The sequence below is a fragment of the Mytilus galloprovincialis genome, chromosome 2 (genome assembly GCF_965363235.1).
Source record: "Mytilus galloprovincialis chromosome 2, xbMytGall1.hap1.1, whole genome shotgun sequence".
Taxonomy (NCBI): Eukaryota; Metazoa; Mollusca; class Bivalvia; order Mytilida; family Mytilidae; genus Mytilus; species Mytilus galloprovincialis.
The window spans coordinates 52,530,480-52,554,727 of NC_134839.1; the positions used below are offsets into that span (position 1 = coordinate 52,530,480).

The 24,248-nt window shown below is 32.0% G+C and overlaps 2 protein-coding genes and 1 long non-coding RNA gene across 4 annotated transcripts; all 3 read left to right on the forward strand.

Annotated features, from left to right (window-relative positions):
* Window positions 1-329: 329 nt before the first annotated feature.
* LOC143063821 (uncharacterized) lies at window positions 330-5,422 on the forward strand. The gene is made up of 4 exons (XR_012975106.1): window positions 330-802; window positions 1,832-1,927; window positions 3,249-4,262; window positions 4,924-5,422. It is a non-coding gene; the product is annotated as an uncharacterized LOC143063821 (long non-coding RNA).
* A 2,221-nt stretch (window positions 5,423-7,643) lies between these two features.
* Window positions 7,644-14,910, forward strand: LOC143063823 (uncharacterized). The gene is made up of 8 exons (XM_076236205.1): window positions 7,644-7,787; window positions 9,437-9,620; window positions 11,154-11,260; window positions 11,969-12,097; window positions 12,810-12,995; window positions 13,411-13,541; window positions 13,949-14,063; window positions 14,867-14,910. The coding sequence occupies exons 1-8, from the start codon at window positions 7,739-7,741 to the stop codon at window positions 14,893-14,895; spliced, it is 930 nt and encodes a 309-aa protein (XP_076092320.1). The 5' UTR covers window positions 7,644-7,738; the 3' UTR covers window positions 14,896-14,910.
* Window positions 14,911-15,487: 577 nt separating this feature from the next.
* On the forward strand, window positions 15,488-22,852 carry LOC143063824 (uncharacterized). Of its 2 annotated transcripts, none has more exons than XM_076236207.1 (6): window positions 15,488-15,694; window positions 16,235-16,357; window positions 16,938-17,069; window positions 18,234-19,322; window positions 20,248-20,376; window positions 21,486-22,852. In XM_076236207.1, the coding sequence occupies exons 1-6, from the start codon at window positions 15,682-15,684 to the stop codon at window positions 21,620-21,622; spliced, it is 1,623 nt and encodes a 540-aa protein (XP_076092322.1). In that variant the 5' UTR covers window positions 15,488-15,681; the 3' UTR covers window positions 21,623-22,852. The 2 variants fall into 2 exon arrangements, with proteins under 2 accessions (XP_076092322.1, XP_076092321.1); XM_076236206.1 differs by having other exon boundaries at window positions 21,262-21,624.
* The last annotated feature ends 1,396 nt before the right edge of the window (window positions 22,853-24,248 follow it).

Genomic DNA, 24,248 nt, shown 5'->3' on the forward strand with positions numbered 1-24,248 from the left:
TTTGAAGTACCTATGAATCAAACAATAGAGGAAAATACATGTAGTTGTACATCTAGCAAATTTACTTTTTTTTGTAGCAACTTGTCGTAAGTATCTAGATTTACTTAATTGTATCTGTAAATAAATTAAATTTTCAATTCATAAATATTTTATTAAGCATATGATTATGTCAATCCATCATCTCTTAAATGAAGTCTATAGGTAATTGTGAAACATCTTCAATTTTTGTGATGTGCTATCAAAAACAATAGATTTGTTCGAGAAAACGATTTTAAATTTGGTAAAATCAGCAAAATTAACTTCTCTATGTATGTTTATATACTGGTATTAATTATAAAAATATTATACAGTTTTTTATATACTCCCATGTATTTAAATTTATAGCTATAAGAAGATGTGGTATGAGTGCCAATGAGACAACTCTCCATCCAAGTCATTTGTAAATAAAAACCATTATAGGTCAAAGTACGGTCCTCGACACGGAACATTGGCTCTCACCGAACAAGCTATATCATGTACCTTGGTGAATGTGTGATAAAGGTACGAATATACATATACCTAGATATATTTAGATATATTATTGTTTTTGTAATATATTTTGTAGCATTCACATCAACTTCTGATTCTGTTAACATAGTCGCCATTGTGTTGGGAGTTATCTTCGGACTGATCTTTTTAATTCTGCTGATTATTATAATATACAAACTGTATGTCTACTGCAAAAAGCAAAGACAAAAGCAGAAACTCAAATCAACAATAAAGAATAATATCAGCGTGTTTAAAAAGAGAATGAAAGTGAAAGGTAATTCTGTTATTATGTATGAAAATTGTATCATATTGAAATTGCAACTCAAGACAAACTGAAGTTTATAAACAATTATAACACGTATAAGATATGGTACATGAATTAAAAAAGTATGACTGAGTTAATATTGAATAATCTTGTTAACATAATAGCCTGTGAAAAAGATTTGTTACGTCTAACAATAGAAGGTGCTTAAATTAGGCAGCTGTGTATTCGTGTGCCTGTACGTCAAATTAGCATAAGTAAGTATGAACAAGTTTGTCATAAACTTTTGATACCTTCATGAAATTATTGTAAATGTTTCCTGATTTTCTTGGTTGGCGTTAGTGTAACTCTTACTACACGCGAGGAAATAGGAAAACATTTATATTAGCTTAGTTGTAAATTATTAGGTTACATCATGTACGCTAGAAGTGACATCAATAACCAAATTGAAGTACAATACAAAAGAACATAAGCTTTGTTACTTTGATAGAAATAAGAAGCAACAGTAGTTTACCGATATTCAAATCTCATTAAAAATTTGAAAAATACAAATCAAGGTAAAATGAAAACCGATGGAAATGCTATAAACTCCAAAAAGATCGATGGCTTGTGCGTCAACAAGGTACGCGTCTCCTGCTTTCCTCAACTACCAAAGCAAGGTTGTCGGCTCTCCGGACTTTCCCGAACAACTGAATACCGAGTTTATGAGCTTCTGTTCTTGCATGGAAGTTGGCTATGTATGTATCCTCCGCCCTTCAAATTCCAGCTCAGTCAAAATTCAGAAAATCGTTGGACAATTTTTGAATAGATAATTTTGTCTGCTGCTGACATTCTCACGTTGTTACAATATTAGATAGCCAATCAATTAAATGCTAATGAAATATTACATTGCTTTCAAAAAGGATTTGAGAACATTTGTCTTACTTTTTATGTCTCAAAGGTGGCTCATATATGAGATTAATCGCTACGGAAACATATATTTTGATATGCATGTCAGTTGAACAATACTATTTTATCACATGTGATATTCTAACTTTCTAGAGAATGATGAATACCCTTTGCAGGAGATATCTCTTGGTCCTGAATTTCTAAAACCAAGAAATCAGTTATACAGCAAGAAACGATTAGTTCCTAAAGGTATAAATTTTACATAAAGTATCATTTAAACAAATAAAATGAATGAAAGCATTTTATGAACTACAGCAAGAATTCACTTTTAATATGATACAAATAGATTCATATATGATGTTGTTTTAAAATGAATACCAGTATACAAAACTGGGTGCAAGTTTTTCTCAAATATTATACATATGCAAATAATTTACTCCTATTTCTACAATGGTGTCAATCATCTGATGAAAGTGACCTGGACTTTGTAGTCTAGATTCATCCGATTCAAATATGTAAAATAATTTTCAAAAAGAGCAGAGCAAAATAATTTGGTGTTCAGCGGCAAAAACAAAAACGTACAACGTCTAATACATTGACTGAACAATATCTACTGACAATGGAACGGCACATAGAACTATTGTGATGGACAGAGAGAACACGACGACAAACCATGAGTTTCAAGCTCCTTGCTTGGAACATGCACATTAAAAATTTGATCACAGTGATGTACCTGCATAGCGTGAGAACAAACTATCAACATCAGGTCGGCGTGAAGCACAAAAGAAGAAAAAAACATGAAAAGAACACAAAGCACAAAGTGCAGACAGAATAAACTGAAATCTATCTCAAAGCGAATTTCAACTAACAAATAAAACATTCTATTGCTTTAATTTGCCAGTGATTTGTATTGAACGGCTATATTTTTGAATACTTTTGATTTCTATTCAACAATAAATCTTATTTTTGTCTATATCAATCAATTGAGGGGGGGCAGGACCTTTTTCGGGACGTCGGGATCGGGTGTTTTAAGCTCGGGATTTCGGGATGGATCCTTTCAGGATCCGGGAATTCTTTTTTCGAATTTCGGAAAGTCGGGATTCATTTCTTTAAATTCGGGACCTCGGGATTTCATGTTTTTAAGCCCGGGATTTCAGTATCAGGAACCCTTCGACCCCCTCTTTATTCTACAAATTGAAAACGTTGATCTCGTCAACAAAATTTTAACACTAAAAAAGCTGCTGATATAATGTTTAGCAGAAAAACAGAAACGGGAAGATTGAGAATTTAACATTACATAGAATGCTCAATGTTTTTAGATATTGCTAAAAATGAACAAAAGTTTATTATGGGAAAATAACAGTCAATAATTCACAAAATATATAATGTTTCATTTGTGGTGTGAGTATCCTGTTTTGATAATAAATGTACCTGTCGAAATTTTTATTTTTTGTATTGTCTTTGGATATAAGTTTTTCAACATAAACGTGTATTGTGGATGGTTGTGTTGCCATTTTAGTACATGCAGTTGGACTACACATCATGTATACATACTATTTTGTTATTTCAGATCCAGCCAAACTAGAACGAAGTAGTTCGGAAAACGTTATATCATTAAGCACATACAACCGACCCTCGGAAAACAGGCATAGTAATAAGGTTGCTCGAATATCATCTGCAAGATCGTACGATAAAATGTATACCAAATCTCAATCAAGAGAGAATAATGGTAATTTATTCAAATCAAAACCCAGGAAAAATCTGTCACTTTCGTATAAACTAGCAGATATAGCTGACTTAAATGAGTTTGATGAGGAAAATGAATCACCCGAAAATTATTCACGCTCCTCATCTTTTTATCGCCTTTCTAGTTCTATGAATGATTTATCAAGGCCTTCAACTCGAATGATAAATATGAGAAAAAGTGTTTCACTGGAGCAAATGAATAAAACTAATAATTCAGTGAACAATTATTCTTATTACCCGAAAGTCAAAACATTTCAAGACAGTGAGGTATACAAAAATGATGGTCGTCAATATAAACGAAAGAAAACAATCTCTAACAAGGAAAAAGCGCTTTTTGACTTTAGAAATTCTAAGCTTAAGGTTTCTGAATCCTCTAACCAGTCAATGCGTCACAGAGGTAATGAACGTAAGATGAAGACGATAAGAGAATCGAACGAAAACATTCAACACACACATAGAACATCTAAACAAAAAGATGTACAGATGTTTCAAAGGCCAGTATCAGTCTCTTCATATAATTCTCTTAGGAATATTGACAATTTTTTTGAACCACGTCCAGCTAGTAGGACTTCTGAAAACAGGTTTATGTTATTGAAAAAGCAAATGAAACACAGTATAGAAAGACCAGAAGAAAGAAAGAAAACAACGAGTAAAAGGACCAATTGGAAATCACCTTATTTTCTACATCCTGTTAAACCAGCTCGGTCAACTATAAAGACTTACAACAAATTAAAAAATCCAAAGATAGAACCTTTTAAATCTAAAACTTTTGTGACAACATCAAACAAAAAATTTGCCTCAAGAGAATTTGCAACGACGGACTATGAAATCAAATCTGGTATGTATGTATGGGTGAATCATTTATAGTAAGTGTTGAGATAACTGTGAGACTGTTGCTTAAAACATATCCAACATTTAAAAACATTTAAGCACAAACAAATGTTGATTATCTTCTTATTTTGTGTCAAAAAAATTCATAATTAATAGTTTTATATTTAGTATCTATCAAGGGTATAAAGTCAACCACCCGGCAACAATACGTAAGGCATGGTATTTCGGATTTGAATTTATTATACATTGAGGTGCACCTACGAGTTGCAATATCAGTTTTAGTATATTGATACAACATGCTTTTTAAAAATTGGAATGTTTCATGTTTATAATGACTGCTTACAAATACACTGTATTACAGTAGAAAACAACTGAAATTCACCATTATAATGAATGTTTAACAAAGCACCGTCTCAAAGACAAATATTCTAAAATAGTCCTACGCGTAGTGGTTTTTTTTTCCTGACCCAATCAGGAGGTCCGAAACAAAGACTAACTGCAAACAAAATCTTATGAGTGAAATACTCTTTTAAGTCATGAACATTTCAGTATAACTTACGATAGGTTGTGTCGAAAGATGTTTTGTAAAAAGAGCCCCTGCCAAAGACATTTCATTTTTGACTTGAAACCTGAATGGCAAATTTGATTATATTTTTATTACATTTCAGATTCGGGTGTTTCAGCAGACGATTCAACTTCATCTTTATTTGAAGAAGGATATCCGCTGCCAGACACCATTCAAAATTTCAAGTCTAACGCCAGACGTCAAGTTTGGCATTGAAAATCGTCGTACAATGTTTTTGTGAATTTGCAACCGTATATCGTGACGGACCAACATGATGAATTTTATACATTGTATCCTAAACAATTGTTTGATAAAATATTAAGAAAAATCAAAAAATATATATTCATTTTGTCTTTTTAGTTCATTAGATAATTACACCATTTAAACAGTAACTTAATCCAGAACAGAACAAATCAATTGCACGCAGCACGTATGAGTACATGTTATACATGTATCACATTGACTTACTGTGCTGTTGATGAAAATATCTTTTTTATGTCTTCGTGTGTACATAAGACGTATTGTAAATTTGATATAATAATTTGAATCAGGCTATGCAATTTCATCAAAATATTATCCTACTCTTATTGCAACTTATTCAGATGATTATAATTTTTTCACTTTTCACCCAAATGACTTTTTTATTACTAAATTAGGTATTTCCTCCATTATTTGTAAAATAGAATAACACGACGTTTATTATACTAGTATTTGAATATATAGATATAGGAAGATGTGGTATGAGTGCTAATGAGACAACTCTCCGTCCAAGTCACAATTTATAAAAGTAAACCATTATAGGTCATGGTACGGTCTTAAACATGGAGCCTTTTGGCTCACATCAAACAGCAAGCTATAAAGGGCCCTAAATAATTATTATTGTAAAACCATTCAAACGGGAAAATAAACGGTCTAATCTGTTTAAAATAACGCGATACGAGAAACACTTATAAACAACATCAACAAGCGACAACTACTGAATTAGGACCAAACAATTGCATCGGGATTAAACTGTTTAATGGTACCAAACCTTGAAAGTTCTCCCTTATCTGAAACAATAGTGTAACATCACAACATAGAAAGACAAACTATAAAATATCAATTGGAATGGCTTAACTCAATCAAAAAACGTAGTAACACAAATGAACTTACATATGCATGCTTTTTATTCGCCCGTCAAATTTTAACCGGACGTATTATGGTATTCAAACTTCCTGCGTTCGTCTGTCCGTCGTAAACATGTCGCACCGTAAGTTGAGAACGACTCATCCAAATTTCATGAAACTTAATATAATAGTTGTTCCTTGATGGTCAAACAATCTGTATACTTTTTGGTGAAAATAAGATTAAAAACAATTTATGATTATTGCTTTAAACTTAATACTCTTAGTTATATTTATCTAAAGATCTGTATACTTTTTGGTGGTGATGATTTAAATTTTATTTTAGAGCTATTGAGTTTTTTTGTTAAAAAAGGGGGGTTTCACATGTCACACTGTGTCTCAGAAACTATTTATGATTATTGCACACAAGACGATGGACGTATCATGCGCTCATGGCGCAACTATTTATTTCTTAAAATGAAAGCAATAAAAGTATTGCTAAATATGATGCAATTTACTTTTAACGTCAAACGATTTTGAATTTACTATCTTCATACGGTTTGGTTTTCAGGTTTGAATTTTAAAATGATAATTGAAATTTAAGGGGTATAAAAACTGGTACATGTATGACCATGTACATGTAATTTGATCCAGTCTAATTGAGCTGTATCAAATATAGTTATTATGTATTTGCATAAAAATTCAAATGTGTATAATTTCCGAAAACTCATGCAATTTGCAATTATGAAAGAGAGGCGAAAGATATCAGAGGTAAATTCAAACTCATAAGTCGAAAATAAACTGAAAACGTCATGTGCAGCATGCTAACGTTAATAATAATTATTGATGTTTGATCCAGTTAGAAGGCGATAACTGACACTACATGGAACTAATCTGCTGTCATTAAGAAAATCTGTCATGACCATCATGTTTCTAAATTTTTGTCAACAAAATCAATGGTTCCACCCCATATTGCTCGTTCTTGTAAACTAGCATGGGTTATACCGTCTTTCTCGCACGAAAAGTATAGTTACGTAACCGTTTTTTTTTTTTTTGTAAAACAAGTGATATGCAGCGTAAGAGTTATGTGCTCAATAACTAAGATAAACACCTTATAGCTCGTTTGAATTGTTTGACATTTGTCATTACGGAGCCTTTTATAGCTGACTATGAGGTAGGCGTTTCGCTCTGTTCTAAGGCCGTACAATACCCTATAGTTGTTAATTGCTGTGTCATTTGGTATCTTGTGAAGAGTTGTCTCGTTGGCAATCTTACCATATCTTCTATTTTAATCATTATAGCTAGCTGTAAAACTAATGCGTACACAACAAAAAAGGGAAGAAGGTATTCTTTATACAATGATAAATCTGGAGTATAGTCATTTCACATTATACATAAATTTCAAATGACAAGAACTGAATTGTTGCTCCAAATATGTAAAACTATATCCTAATTAATACAAGAATTAAAAGTCACGTTAAAATAACAGATTTATTGTCAAGATTGTGAACTCATTTGTGAAATATTCTAATTCAATATTTGAAACATTAATTATATACTGCACAATAGAAGGATTCAACTGAAAGCGAAAGGACAAAAAGAAATGATATATCATTTAATGAATAGGGTTAAAATCTTTTTTTGCTCTCTGTCATGATTTAAAACAAAGAGAAAATTGTAATTATATTAAAGAGACGTCACACTAATACGTGTGTAACTAGGTGAAAATAAACGCAAATTATGTATAAATATATATAAAATGGTGACAATAATTTATAAGATACCATAAATGTGTTGTAAATATGCAAATGAGTGATGAATGTGGAATTTTACGTATTAATAATCGGCTACTTATTCTCATACGGTAGGAATTTCAATTACTTTCTTCTTAATCCTTAGCAGAAACATATATATTGACTATTATATATTCTGTTCCCAGTTCAGGAATAAATATTTCTTTGTGATTCTTTGTAAAGGGGTAGATTACGTTACATACGTAATTTTAAAAAAAAGAGGCAGAAGAAATGAAGGGGACATTCGAAAGTCTATAAAGAAACTGACTGGTAAACAAGCGAAAAACGACACAAAACAAACTAGTATCCCAAAAAACAAAGCATAGAAAAACTTAAACCTGAGAAACATCATGAATCCCATCACAAAGGAGGTCTAAGATGCAAAAAAAAAAATGGTTCAGAAGAGTTTTGTAGTTGTGTTTTGCATCAACTTCGTTGTATAATATCTTTTTACAGATACATTGTTCATATTTACCCTCGTTTTAATGTAATTTATTGATTTCTTACTTGAATGGTTTTACCAGAAGGGATTTGATTGTCCCAAAAAGTGCCCAAAAAAAAAGATAATAAATGTGACGTTACCGATAAAGTTTGATCGCTCTATCTATATAAATAATTTGTTCGTATGCTATTACATCACGCAAAATGACCCTTATGCTTTATATCCCAATATGCTTACTTTAGTTCGATACAGTATACTTTACCATTATTTTTCATGTATTCTTATTGGATGATGTCAATGCATAGTTCGACAATTTAATGTCTTCACGGTATCGCAGAGCATGATAATTATTGATTGCAAAGTTGAAATTACTAGTAATACATCATAGGAGAAAATCGATAATACCGACCTCAATCAGAAGTTAAACATAAATATATATGTAAGATGTGGTATGAGTGCCAATGAGACAACCCTCCATCCAAGTTACAATTTGTAAAAGTAAACGATTATAGGTCAAAGAACGGTCTTAAACACGGAGCCCTGGCTTACATCGAACAACAAGCTATATATGGCATCAAAAATGACTAGTTTTACAACCATTTAAACAGACACACAAGCGGTCTTATCTTTATAAAAACCGAGGAAAGAAAAACGCGCATGAACTACATAAATAACCGACAACCACGTGCACTAAACATCAGGTTCCTGACTTAGGACAGATGCAAACAAACTATATGTCTATTACAAATCAGGAATCTCCCCAATGACAGTACTTTGTACTACATTTGTAGCTTTATATTTTCCGTATTAAACATTTGGGGGGATGGCAGATCTTTGATACGTGTAGTTATTTGTATTGAATAATTATAATTTTTGTTTACAAACTTTTAAAATCTGGTCAATTTAGATCTTAGTATTTTGCATTGACACCCGTCGATTGTTACATACTATTAGTATGTACATGTAGTATGTCGACATTTGTCAATAGCTTCGAGTACTCTCAGATCTGTACTTAGTGTCTTTTTGTTGTTGGGATATACAAATACCTTGCCACGTCCACGTCATCTGCAATATACCCCATCGAAATGATTACTTTTCCTCGAATAAAAATCAATAAATAAGACTAATAAGCGACATTTCACTTGCCATGATCAGCTCGACAATTATCTTATTCATTTAACTTCTTTAAAACGAAAAGAAGATAAATTGAAATTTGATTTAATGTCAGCCATTACTATCACAGAGGTACAAAGTGCTTTAATACCATTGCACTTGTAGGTAATGCTGCATGTACATTCTCGTCTTCACTGGAAGGAACTTGGATGAGCAGTAACTATGGAAACATCATTATCAATTCAACTTTTTTGACATTAGACACATTGTCCGCTTCAGTGGGAGGATCGACATCCAACGTTGCCTTCACTTGTGACAGAAACCCATCAAGTTTGAAGTTTGTTGTCAAGTAAGTGATTTAATTGGTGTGTTTGTTCAGGACAGTGTTATATACATATATGTGTGTCCGTAACAGGTATGTTTGTTTTATTAGCTAAATATATTACTAAGATAATACTAAGTGAAAACAACAGCAATTTAATATATTATTTTTTGACTATTTACGGTATGGTCCGCAAATAGTAAAAAAATAACATAAAGACCTAAGATCTACGATACCGCAGCTATGATTATGTTTGAAACAAACCTGGCATACATACAGTTTTCAAAAATAGACAATTGTAAAATTAATTCAAAATATTACTTTTGAAAAGGAAAACCTATTTAATATGTTTTTAAAATGAAAAAAAAAAAAAATGAATTTGTGTTTGTATAAGAGACAATCTTATGTCAGGTTCTTAATTAAAGTATTCCGGCTTTAAGTCAGTTATTAGTATAATGTTTTTGTAATGTATGACAGCAGTGTAACATGTTTCACAATTGCATAATCTCCGTTCAACAGAAAAAGGATTAACTCGTTGTCATTCAAGGGTGGATTCAAGGGAGTCGGGGTCTGTGTCCACCCCTAGACATCGGCAAATAGAAATACATTGCGCATATTTTTTATAAGCTCTATGCTCAACTAATAAAAGTAATTAAAAGTTTTGTCACTTCTCAGGCCGCCTCGAGTTAACATTAAGGGAGTAGGTTCAATAAGGCCCTAATACAGCCCTCATTTCTACCAAAAATTCTAAATGAGGAAACATTGACCAATATCACTATAAATAATGACCTTATCTGGATCATAGGTCTTTTTATTCTAACATTAACGTGTTAGCTTTCTTTGCATGCCATCACAACAAACACACATTTATTTCCATGAGAAATCAATAAAAACAGTCAAAATTACATTGATTTTTAGGCCTGGAAACACAAAGTGCAGGTGTCAACAAATAGATTTAAACATTATGTTTCTTTTTTGTAAAAAAAAAATAAAATGCGTTATCTGACTTGAAGCTTGTCGAAACTTGCAATTGCACATTTTGTTTCCAATGTCTTTATTTGGTTGAAATGCAGACAATTTAGTCAAGTTTCACCAACATCTTAATTTGTGTCCTATATGGGATATAAATAACTATCTATTCCTCATTTCCATTCTCAATTTAATTTATGAGAAACAACTGTACAAAAATAGTCGTATTTCACTTTCTAATGCTCACTACAAACCAGTAAAGTCTGTAATGGCCTATATCTGTACTCGACTGTACTGATTTTTACTCGACCAGTCTGAATTGGTCTGAATCGTACTTGATAGTACTCGACCCCAGTCTTAACCATACTTGACTGTACTGATTTGTACTAAACCCTTATCTTTGCCATTGAAAACAGTCTGCACTAGTACTCGACTCGCTTGTTCATCAATTTCATACATTTTTGTATCTTGCAATAATTACACTTTAAATTCGGGGCCAAACATGGCCCTTTACGAACTCCGTCCTGTCTGTGATATTTTTTTTCCCTCCTTTTTTCTTCTACTAGTATTAACACTATATTTATCACACAGGTCCGTAAGTACTTTCACAGTCTTTGGTGGTAATCCTGGGAATGCCTATATTTGTTATCAGTTTACTTACGTGAATTCTAACAACTACTACTTCTATATGCAATCAGGTAAGTGTTACATAATGTATGTTGCATACGTAGACAACACGATATCATACACCGGTGTGAAATACAAAGCGCGCGGGCCCCCATATTACATGTAAATAAGCATTGTGTTTATGTTTACATTTTTCTAATTTTTGCCTGTCGAAAAAAATGAATTTTATTTATCCGAAATTCCTATCCTATTTCCTAATACCAACAGTATTTTTACCGTAGGTACATGTAATAATACACATGTATATGCATGCCTGTACTTTTTTTGTACTTCAAATACTTTATATTCTATCATCGAGAATGTTAGACCTTTACAATGGAGTAAAACATGATGATAATGCCCCAAAGAAGCAGAAGTATTCTTATTATAAGTTTCGCGGACTTTTTCATTTGTGTCATGTTACTCCAAAATACTTGTTAAATGGTATTTTTTAATATGCTATATATATTTATATTAGAATGGAGATAACTGTATTGTGTTTTAAGATTGGCCTTCGTATGACAGGATATTAATGTCGCAAATATTCGTCGGTAGGTAAACTCAGTTTGCGACAGTAAAATCTACGTTTTACGAAGGCAAAGCTTAAAATATAATACAGTTATCTCCCAATTTATAATTCTGAAGTTAACATTTCAAGTTTCACAATCGAAAGCCGAGTTGTTACATTGCAACTTTGCAAAATCTTGTTCTTATTTGAAATAAACTATCATTCGTTTTAGATGACAATCATGTTTTCGGAAATGAACGAATTAGTTTTTGGGAGACAACTTCATCTCCTACAGACAGTCAGTTATGCAGTGGAACTTCCCTACCATCTTCAGCGGAGTTTAACAGCATGGTTAAAAGTGGTATGTGTAACATTTGGATATTACACGGGTTGTAATAAAAAATATAGTTATATATATTGTTATCATAATTTTTGTCGTTAGTTTCAGTCTGTAATATGTGTGTTCCCGTTCTTGTTTTTAACATCAGTAAGCTTTTTTTATTCGAATTGTTTCACATTTAGTCATGACAGTGCCTTACATACATTTGTACCAACTTCAAGGTATTTTTTTTAGCAATACAAGTGTTATATTATGATTAACAGAAATGTAGAGATACACACTGACAGCAACCTGAACAATACCAAAACACCGAAAGTATTTTTGTCTTGATGAAACATAGATAATTTTTTTTAATTTCTTTAACTCAATATAAGATCAATAGACATTTATAAATAGAATAATTATATTAAACTAAGTTAAACTATCATTCACATGATTTACATCAGTTGTTTATATAAAAAAAGAGAAGGTGTGGTATGATTGCCAATGAGACAACTCTCCACAAGAGACCAAATGACACAGAAATTAACAGCTATATGTCATCGTATGACCTTTAGCAATAAGCAAAGCCCATATAACATAACCAGCTATAGAAGGCACCGAAATATATGGCTTCGATTCCAAAGTGAAATAATTTCCTAGGCAACGTTATTCATTATTTTTTTCTATCAAATTTCTCAAACTCCTAGTACGCAACATACTCCTGAATTATTTTTAACTGATACAATTTCAGGAGAAGCATCCTCAGCAACGACAAATTGTATGACGCATATACTGGGCGATTTCACATACTACTACGGGACATCAGCAGGTAGTATGACAGACTGCCAGAATGACAATTTAACCGTATGTGGCGGTGATAATAGACAGTCTATTCAGTTCAACAAGGCAACATGTGCAGGCTCTGGAATGTACACCAGTAAGAACTTTATTTATATATTATCTTTTAATGGAACGACTGTTAACTGCAAGGGCAAAAACCGCGAAAAGGGGAGGGGGTATCCTTTTTAAAAAAAAAACAACTCTGATCCCAACCAAATCTGATTAAAAAGAATATTCTGTTCAAGCAAATGTAAAAAAAAAATATTCTGAATCCTGATTTTTTACCAATACCTTATGGTGTTTAAAAACATTTGAACATCGGACTCAGAAAAAAAACCCATAATGATGAACTTTGAGTTAAAATTGTTTCTTGACGGTGTCTAAAATTTATCAGTTGTCAGTTTATTTTCGATTTATGAGTTCGACTGTCCCTCTGGTAACTTTTGTCCCTCTTTTATACGAGTTTACTAAAAATCCAAATCTGTATTTCGATATTTTTTGTTTTCTAACAGGCGATGGAAAGCTTGGTTGTTTGTCTGTAATTTACGATTCAAGTACTGGAGGTGGGACATACTATTCAGGCCTATACAATATGGACAGTACAACGCCAAATGATCTTACAACATTTCAGTTCCTTTGTATTGTAAGTTGAAACCCGTTTATGACAGTTTTAATTATGTCATATGTACATGTATCTATACTTATTTTTTGCAGTAAAACATAGAAGAGTGGATGCAACATGTGACCTTGCAATGGCACTGGACCAAAACGTTGTATTTATTGGATTTTTATTCATAAAAGCAACAACACGCTAAGCATACAGTGCTCTTGTTTATATGTTTAGATATGAAAAACATCAATATACAGTTCTCGAAAGTCACCGAAAAGGGGCGCTAAATTGATTCACCGTATTTGTAATGCTGTATTCTGTTATATGATAAAACTTCTAGGTATTTTGTGTGATTTTGACCCATTTTTTGTTATTTCAAAAACGAAACTGAAAGTTGCACCACTTAAATATGGTAATAAAAAAGGATTTTTTATTTGCAGGCTGCGACTTCAAACGGAACTCATATATTTGTAAGCACCAGTCAGAAGCGATGCACTGCAAATCAACTGTCAACAACTATTACTTCCGGTCAACTTTACATTCTGAAAGCTAGTGGTAAATATCATTATTACGTATGAACTTCATGTACTGTAGCTGTTAAGTAAACATACAACTCTCGACAAAATTTATTCTCATTTCAAATATATTTCAATCAATCTCTTCCTCGCAAACTTAAATCTGTGCATACATTATTTTGAATAAAAAACGTGACTGCAATAATTATGGAAATATTATTTTTAAAACTAACTTAACTAATGATGACATTTGAACCTGTATTTTCAGACATTTATATTCATGTCAATATCAAAATAAGAAGATGTCGTATGATTGCCAATGAGACAACTCTTCACTACAAAACAAATGACCCATAATTTAACAACTGTTAAGTAGATCACCTGTGGCCTTCAACAATGAATATAAATTATAACGCATAGTCACCTATAAAAGGCCGAGAAATGTCAAGTATTATATTATGATATCTTACTAAGAAACACGAATATTCTGTTTGCGATCAAGTTTTAGACTCAAAGTTAATTTACTAGCATATGGAGCAGAACACAAATTGATGACTCCCCCCCCCCCCCCCCCCCCCCCTTTCCCAATCTAAGGAACACACAACAGATTGTATCTTGTTTGATTACACATTTTGTATAATGTTATACATAGTACCTTTCCCATCTCGAATGGTAATTGTATACAGCGAGAAAATTCGCTTTGTATGGGTAAATTTTGAAGAAACTAAACAGACTTATTGGAAAAGTATGTAGCCTTAATTTTTACGTTTTATATGATTTTGCTGTTTACTTTTTTCTTCAATTTAACGAAACAATGTTGTTTTCTTTTTTTCTTTCTTTTAGTTACCTGCCGTAAGTATAAGTTTTTGTAGCTAGAGATCTGAATTTTATTCAGTTTTTTTCTTCTTTTTATATGTTTTGTTGTGTGAGTTTTCTGAAGGTAAGAGGGGGGAGGTACTAACTTCTACTTCTTTTATTCTTTTTTAAATTCTAAATAAAAGAGATGTGTAGGTTATGAGTTATTTCGGGAAATGTTTAAACAGTATGAAGGTGTAAGAAAGAACACAGTAGCTAATTGAAAAAATACAATTTTGTAATTCACAATTACAAAATGATTGCAAGAGGAAACAAATTTGTACTCCAATCAAACTTTGGAAGATGAGATGAGATACAAAATAGTTAAACGTTAAGTAAAAAGCTATAGACACAAGAATTTTAGCGAGTAAAATATGTGTATTCAGTAAACGGCCATTCTTTTTCTAAAATAACCCTTAAGTTGACTTAGAATATAAAAAGCCTAATAAATTTTAAATATTTTAGAGCATCATAGGGAAAAGGGATACAATGTGAACGCAGTTAAGGTCAACATTCTTTTAAATGCATTTGCATAATTATATATAAGCTTAAAATTATCATGTATAATTGTTTAAAATGCACATATATTTATAAATCTGTAATTAAAAATTGTACATAAATCTTTACTTGTAGCATTTACGGAAGATTCTGTAAACGTTTTAGCGATTGTACTTGGGGTTATATTTGGATTGATATTTCTTCTTCTTCTGGCGCTTCTAATATATTGCTGCTGTAAAAAGAAGAAGAAACGAGACAAAATCAAAGCTCTAGAGCAAAGAAATCTTAAAGTTTTTGAAAAGAAAATGGCCATGGAAGGTAAATATTACATTTTAGGCACGATGTGTGTGGGAGGGTATGTCCCCCCCCCCCCCCCCCCCCCAATTTCACATTTTTTTACAACAAAAATAATATTATAAAAAAATTACTGGAACAACTTTTTTAAATTAATATTGTTTATATATTAACCATCTTATTATAAACATATTTTTTCGGCATAAATATAGCTACATCGAGTCGATTGATTGGTGGGATCCTTTTTGCTTATAGCATATACCTTTGGAAACCGATAAAACCGGTTTAACATTCAAAGGCAAATTCTAGCTAAAATCTTATTATTCTAATTGCTGTGTGTATAATAAAGAAAACATACTTATTTTTAAATTCCAGTTTCTAATTGATAAGCAAGATTTAAACATTCATCTAGTGAAAAGACGTCAATGATGAACATTTTTTTTTTAATTTAAGCAGAGAACATTCAAAGAATATAATTGATTAAATATTTTTCCGATAATCTTATTCAGATAAATTATGAAAAAATATTTCTTTTTCGAATGTATTCATTTATCTGTATTTCAGAATTTGATGATGAACACCCATTGAATGAAGCCTCACTTGTACCAGATTTCCCACAGAATGGATATCCAATGCCGTTAAAGTTAAAACTTACTCCAAAATCAAAACGATATAGTTTGCCAACAGGTATTGTAAATTTAGAAATTTTTGCGATGATTTATAATTGCGATAATTGCGACGGGTGAGAATTCGCAAAAAAATAAGATTTGCATGTTAAAATATGTATAAAATAATTTGTATGCAGCATTTACTAAAATCACAATACTTTATCTACCATGTTTGTAATGTTAACGCATTTTTAGTAAGTCAATAGTAAAACTAATAAAAAATTATCATTATTATATACCTAATAGAGGTGTCCGGAGATGCAGCTAAACCTATAAGACATGCCTATAATACATGCCTTGCACATCAGACTTGTAGCTTTAGCTTATGATATTGTTAGAAATGACAAATGGACCTGAGACACATGTTGTTTTAACTTAGTGACGTCGAAAAGACTTCTGCAGAAACTAGAAAAACCCTCAACAACATGCAACTCATATGTAAAACATGATCCATCGATATTAGAGAAATGTAGAGAGATGTCGTATTTTCTGTACCCTTCACACAACGATCCAATATATACTTTTTTATAATGTTACTTTAAACTGTTTAAAAATGTATGATGATTTATTTTAATTGCTTTGTTTTGCTTTTAATATAGTCGCAAACGTTGAAATTCAAACAGAGCGTTCTTACACGTCACATGAACAAATGTCAGATAGAAATCCTGGAAGCTTTAGTGGACCACCAAAACCATTTCATGGTTCCAACAGAAGTTTAGCTACACAAAAAGGTTAATATTATAAAACACAATCATCGTTTTATATATGAAGACCAACAAAAAATAAAGAAAATTTTGCTTCTAAATTCCTTACTTATTTTGACCAAATAGTTCGGTGGACAAATTTATATTCCTAGATACACATAGGTATATTACATTTAATATGTGAAGTTGTTTGCAAATCTTATCTTAATTCGGTAAATATGTGTTTACCTGCATCAGTTACGGTGCAGTCCGGTGTATCTGCGCACCTAAGACTTATGACTTCACTTCATTCAACTGATAAAACAAATAAATGGATAATATTGTGTGAACACATTCATAACATGCTTTTATTTTATAAAATATTCTGTTTGTATGGTTTCAACCTCAAGATTTTGTGTAATACGTGTCCAAAATAAGGGAATCCCCTGTTCTGGGAGTTCCACCAATGTCCGGTGATTTCGCGCATGCCTTCCAAAAAAAGCTTATTTTGAATAAAGGAAAGATTCTCTACTCTGAAATATAGCTGAATTTGAATCAAGCACACTGCCAAGGATGCAGAGCAAAAATTATTTCAATCTGATATAAATTGGACTTAAATAAAACAAATTTTATCTGAAGATGTAATGTTTTTAAAAGGAAATTGGCCAAAATTAACATTGTAAATCATGAGATTGTAGTTATTATTTAACTCTTGAACTTATCAATTTTATTCTTGTTTATCCCTTCGGAAGGCTTAAACAATAACAAGAACGATTTTATTTGTGCTACTTTATTGATATGACGAAATCAGCTAATGCGCGGTATCAACAGCCACACGGACACTGGAGACTCCACTGTATGAAAAATTATCAAATGGTTCGAAATATATCAATCACTGCGAGACGTTTTAAAATGGATATGAAGAACAAATATTAGAAAACTCCTATTGTTTTCATATTGTTTTTAATAGTTTTATGGATACATCAGTTAATTTCATCTAGTTCTGATTAAAATATATTTGCAAATCGCTTAGAATGACTAATGTTGTGGCTTTTTATTTTGCCTTACGAAGTTTTTATCTGAGTTTTTAACACTTTCATAGCTCAAACAATTTTTTGCGGTTGTTAGATTTTCTTTCTATGAAGATTTTGATAATTTAAAACATCAGAGTGACTTATTTTCATTAACCAGCTTAAAATGTTTCAATTTCAGATTTTGAGAGTCCTGAATACAGTAGTGCAGACCACATATCATCAGTTACTACGAATAACAAGACGTTTCAACAACGATTGTTAAACAACATGAATAACACTCCAACAAAAGAGTTTCCTACAGAGCCTCAATATCTGCCGTGGCCATGGAGAACTGCTAACCGTGCAATGAGAAGTAAACCGGCTTCTGTGAAATCGGGGAATACCAGTTTTAAATCTCGCAATGCAGAGTTACCAGACTTAGGAGAGTTCACTATTCACAATTACGGAATCAAGTATGATGATACCATGTCTACTGCGAATACTCATCCTCCACCTCGGCGACCATTGTCCAGAGCAAGTTCTGTATACAATCTGTCCAGACCACCTACCAGAATGCTTGAAATGAAGAAAAGTTACTCACAGGAGCATCTAAATAGATCAAAAACCTCAATAGGACACTTTCAAAAACACCCAAGTAGTAAATCGCTTTTGGATAGATCTGTGTCGCATAACGATGTCAGTAGATCAAAGCCTATCATAAAACCATTCCAAAAGAGCAAGTTTTTTGAAAAACCTCCCTCAAAGCCAAATAATCCTTCCCGACGGGCATCTGTTGCTACGATCAAAATGATGATGCAACGTAGCAATACACGGATGTTGAACACTATCAGCGAATCAAAGGAACGGATCCCATCGCCACTGAGATATAAACGAAAACCGCCATTACCGCCATATATGAGACCACTGACAAGATCTAAAACTTTACCTACTCCAAGTGCACTAAAAAAGGCGGCAAATGTGTATGGCACACGTCCTGCGACGGGTAAATTAAAAGAAAATGCAAGGTCAATGTTACAGACAAAATTAAGACATAAGAACATGGAACAACCTGTCAGGAGGAAAAAGAAGTATAGTAAGAAGAAATCATCGTGGAAATCTCCCTTTTCACTTCCATCATCCCTACAAACACGCACGCTTTCTTTGAAAACATTGAGTAAGATGAAACACTCGAAGGTAGAACCTGCGAAGTCATCAACCACAATTGGAAGATTTAATGACAGCTTTACTTCAAGAGATTTCGCCACTACTGACCATGATGTTACCTCAGGTTTGTTCCTTATAAGTGAAGGGTTGATATGATGTCTATAATGTCAAAAAGATATAAGGCAAAATTAATGTTAAAAATTTAGCAACACTAATAGGTCTACCTAAAAGAAAAAAACCTCTTCAAATGACAAAACAATAACAATCTTTGTATATTAAAAATAGTCAATCATTGCCAGTTAGGTTTATTTTCAAAAAGTTTATTTTCAAAAATTCCCCGCTCTAGCCATCTTACAAAACGTGAACAAACTCATAAGTTAGAGTTAAAGTGTGGAAACCAAAAATAAAATGCAATTTTTAAAGTTATATAGGGGCATAACTCTAGAACGGTAAGTGCCCAATTTCAAACTGTCCACGAGTTTTTGTTCTCAAAATTGTGTTAGAGTTTCACAAAAATTGGACAAGGAAATCTTAAGTTACGTGAGGAAACGAAAATGAGACGGACAGAAAGACGACAACATAGACTGCCAATAGTAACACTTAATATCGCCTTTGCCTAGCGTCATTGTTATAAAAGCAAAAAACTCCATATGTTTTTTTATCTCCATTTAATCTCTGAAACTGAAAAGAATTCACAAGGAATTGATACATTTTGGCTTATTTTCAGTCCAATAAATTAAAAAAAAAGTATTCTGGTCATTATTAAACACTACATAATCATGAAAAAAGGTATTTGAAAATAGGATTTTGATTATTATTTCCCTGATAACTGCTTGATGTAATAAAGCTTTTTGTTCTTTTCCCTAGTGATTTTGTACTTCTTTTTAAATTCAGACAGACACCAGAAAATATCGTTTGGGCTTATATATCAAACAACAAAATTAATTTGTTTAGTGTACATTTACATAATTTTTAATTTTGATTTGTTATTTATTGAGGAAATATCGATTTTTTTTATATTCTATTCACTGATTTTACAATTATTTTAGATTCAAATGGTGAGAATTTTATGGATGCTGAAATATCACATTTACCAGCTATTGACCATAAGCCTAGACTTGTTTCAGCTGCACCAAGGCGTGAAAATACATATAGAATGGATAAAAAGGTGTCAGAAGGTAATGTTACTAGTATCTTCGTAGAGTTTCGAATAATGACAGGCTGTTGAATCTGTACACTTTTTTTCGAGAGTTTATAGTTTCAGTGTGAACAGTGGTTTTTCGTCTAATCTAAAACAGCTGGGATGTAAAATAGTTATCCCATTCGGACTTGGTGTGTCAGTGTTAGATCACCCTTTGGCCTCCGGCCATCGGGGTTATCTTACAGTGACAAACTGCGTCCTCATGTGATAACTATTACTTATAACAACAATTAACAAATCTGTTAATTGACCGTAAGACTGAACCATGTTAATGATTTATTGTTCAGACTTTTTATATGATGTTCAGATCTAAATGACCGTTTATGACTAAAAATCGGTTACTAGTGGTATGTTCCAATCTTCGAATGTCAACCCCCGAGTAAGATTTATGACCGGTTTATACTTGCATAAGTAACAAGACCAGTGTGACATGTGGAATTGGATCACCCTAATCGTCCTGATCACTTGAGAAAAATCCCAGTTCTGTGTTTGGATTCATGTTTTTTACCATGGCGTTAAATTATTATTGTCAGTTTGTTTTTATTTTGGTATCTTTTGACGCGATTGTTTTTCTACATTTGAAAATGCCTGTTCCAAGTCAGGAATATGACAGTTCTTGTCCATTCGTTTTTGATGTGTTTTGTCATTTTAATTTGCCATGTGATTAAGGACTTTCCGATTTGATTTTTCTCTGAGTTCAGTATTTTTATGATTTTACTTTTTGCCTCTCTTTTTGTAGCCAAAATCTAATTAACGAAATACATGTCTTGTGTATCTTAGTCATAATCTCGGGTTGTCTGTTACATTTTTTTCACAAAAATCTATAACGGAAGTCGTCACCAGCTATTTTACAATATTTCAGATTCCGGAATATCTGCTGACGAATCTCCCACGGGAAAAGTAGCGGGAAACGATGACGATATGATGTTTCGTGTACAGGAAGTCATAGACAAAGGCAAATTTAAAGTTGTCACGCCCAGAAGTTTTCCTGGTCCTAAGAAAAAAGAAATTCCATTCCACCTACCCGATTATTTAAAATGATTATCGTGAATATATGTGTAAACCAGGATTTTCATGATATTTCAGATTCTGGAATATCGGCTGATGAATCGGCGTTGTCTAGCGATGATACGAGATATCCACTTCCGGATATAGTAGAAAACTCAGATCAGACTAAACCTGGACAGTTGAAGCCACCGCCTAGAAGAACACCATGGCACTAAAAAATAACAAAATCATAGCTGATGATAAATGATAGATTTTGTTGTCGAACTTTGTGCATTATAATGTGGTTTATTTTCAAATGTTTGTACTTGTTGAATTGCACAATGTTATAATGAGGAAGAGTCATATTATCTATTAAATGTGATATTATCATAGCAATAATTACATGACTTTTTTTTCTACATGTATATTGTACAAATCGAAAAAGTTTATTATTTTTACATTGTTGTTTCCCACTTTACAATGTTTACTGGCTATGTTTTTGGGAACAATTGGATTGTTGAGAAAATATTATTTTTATATTGTACGTATGTGACGGGTTCAATACTTTATGTGATTTATCATCTTGAATATCAAAAATTGACAATAAATATCCATGAAGGAAGTAATTCGTAGAATTTTAATTTAAAATATCCATGATGTCAAAATTAAAAGTTTTACACGATTTGCATTTAACGATGCATCTGTAAATAAGTTAAATAACAAAATTAAAGCCCTTTTTTTATTTATACTGCGATCGATTTCCCTACAAGAACTCATTTTCAAAATGTTTTTGACTTTTGTATACTCACATGCAAACATTTGGGGTTATTATGATGTTAAGGTAGATGTTTTTCCGAAAGCTTGGATTGCAAAATTGCATAATAACAAATATAAGTTTATATCTTTTTTGAAATATGTAAATTGTGAAACAGGAATGCAATTCATTTGTTAGACTTCTCATTTAGATGAAGAATATCATGTGATTATTTTTATTATTTCGACAAATGGTTTTACAAATTTAGGTTTTTTTAGGGTTTGATTTAGTTTTACAATTTAAACTCAGATAACTCAGATAATTTATTTCATAATAAAATGTTCCTGAAATTTTCTTGATATTTTGTTTTGAAGAAATATTCGAGAAACTTCAACATTTTCATAAATATGAGGTGAAATTACATAGCATAAACAAACTCCCTTGGATGATGGTCAGATATTGCACCGCTTGACTTCAATTTTGTAATTGATGAAAAGTCGAAAATTTAGAAAATGATGTAATTGTCACTTATGCAGAAAAATACTACTGTTTGCCCTAAAGGTCATTTTTTTTCATTTTGAATATTCATGTATAGGTTTTCCTACGTTTGTACAAACTAATTGTTGTTAATTACTGACTTTGCATAGCTGTAAATTTACAGACTGTTTATCTGTATTAAATTAGAATCAGAAATAAAATACAAGGAACAAACTATATTTTATTACAATTCAGTAATCATGTAAAATGTATAATTATTTGAGATGAAGGGTATACGTCAGTGAAAAATCATCGAAACACAGCAAAAAAGTGATAGCGCACAGCAAACTTTTTCGACATTTCAGTGATAATTGTCTATACATGTGTCAAGCTCTAAGTTGTATTGGTTCAAGAAAGTGAAAAAAATCAAGAGACTATCAAATATCAACCATCAACACAAAACATTACAATACGACTTATTAAAAGACAATCATTATTTAGATATTGCAGTGACGGATCCAGAAATTTCATAAGGGGGGGGGGGGGGGGGGGGGTGGCGCGCTTCATTCATGCTTCAGTGAGTCCCTATATAATCAACCAAATTTTTTCCACAAAAGGGGGATCTGCCCCCCTTTTGGATCCGCATAAGTAGTGGTGCATGTAACATGACATTATAACGACATTTGACTAATGAAATTTGTAAGTGGAAAATATAAAGCGAATTATCTTACAGTTTACACTGTATGTAAGGTTCATTGTAATTTTACTTTCCATTTCTAATCAAACATACAAACGAATTATCATTCTGTTTAATATTTCATTCGTTGTCAACGTGTATCACCAAATAGCCAGAATGATCAGAATCATAACTGTTAAAATGTGGAATCGATTTTACATCATCGAACGTTTTCAATCTTAACACACAAGGATCAGGGTTTGTGTATTTAATTTTAAGCATCAGTTTTGCGTAAATAAATAAAGCGCCCTTTTTAAAATCATCAATTCTAGCTAACGCTTTTGAAATTTTCGGAATCACTCCATAGACATCTGAAAAATACTTTTTTGTGGAATTTTCGGAAACACTCAATTTATTACTGAGACACAAGTTTTTCAAAAGGAGACACATTTTAGTTAAATTTGATGTATTATACATTAAGGATTTCATACCTTGCATTGCATATTTCCATACCGAAAAATATTTTCACAGCAAACCCTTAAAGACTTGACAATGAATTGGAGGGCACTGGTTTATTTAGGTAATGAAGATACTATTCTAAACCGTATCCAGCAATTCTATTTAAATGATCAAACCAAACAAACTCCGGATGCGGGAGTTTCTCGCTGCATTGAAGACCCATTGGTGACCTTCTGCTGTTGTCTGTTCTGTAGTCGGGTTGTTGTCTCTTTGACACATTCCCAATTTCCATTCTCAATTTTAGGTTCCAAGGCTGCATCTTGTTATTACTCAAATGCTTTCATACTTCTTCAGTTTAAATATTAAACACTGTGATAATCGATAATAAGAAAGCTTGAAATAATCATCCCATATTACAATCCCAGGTACAATGACAAGGCTTTTCTATATTAAAAAGCATGATTTAAATATTTAGTTTTATTCAAATACAAATTTT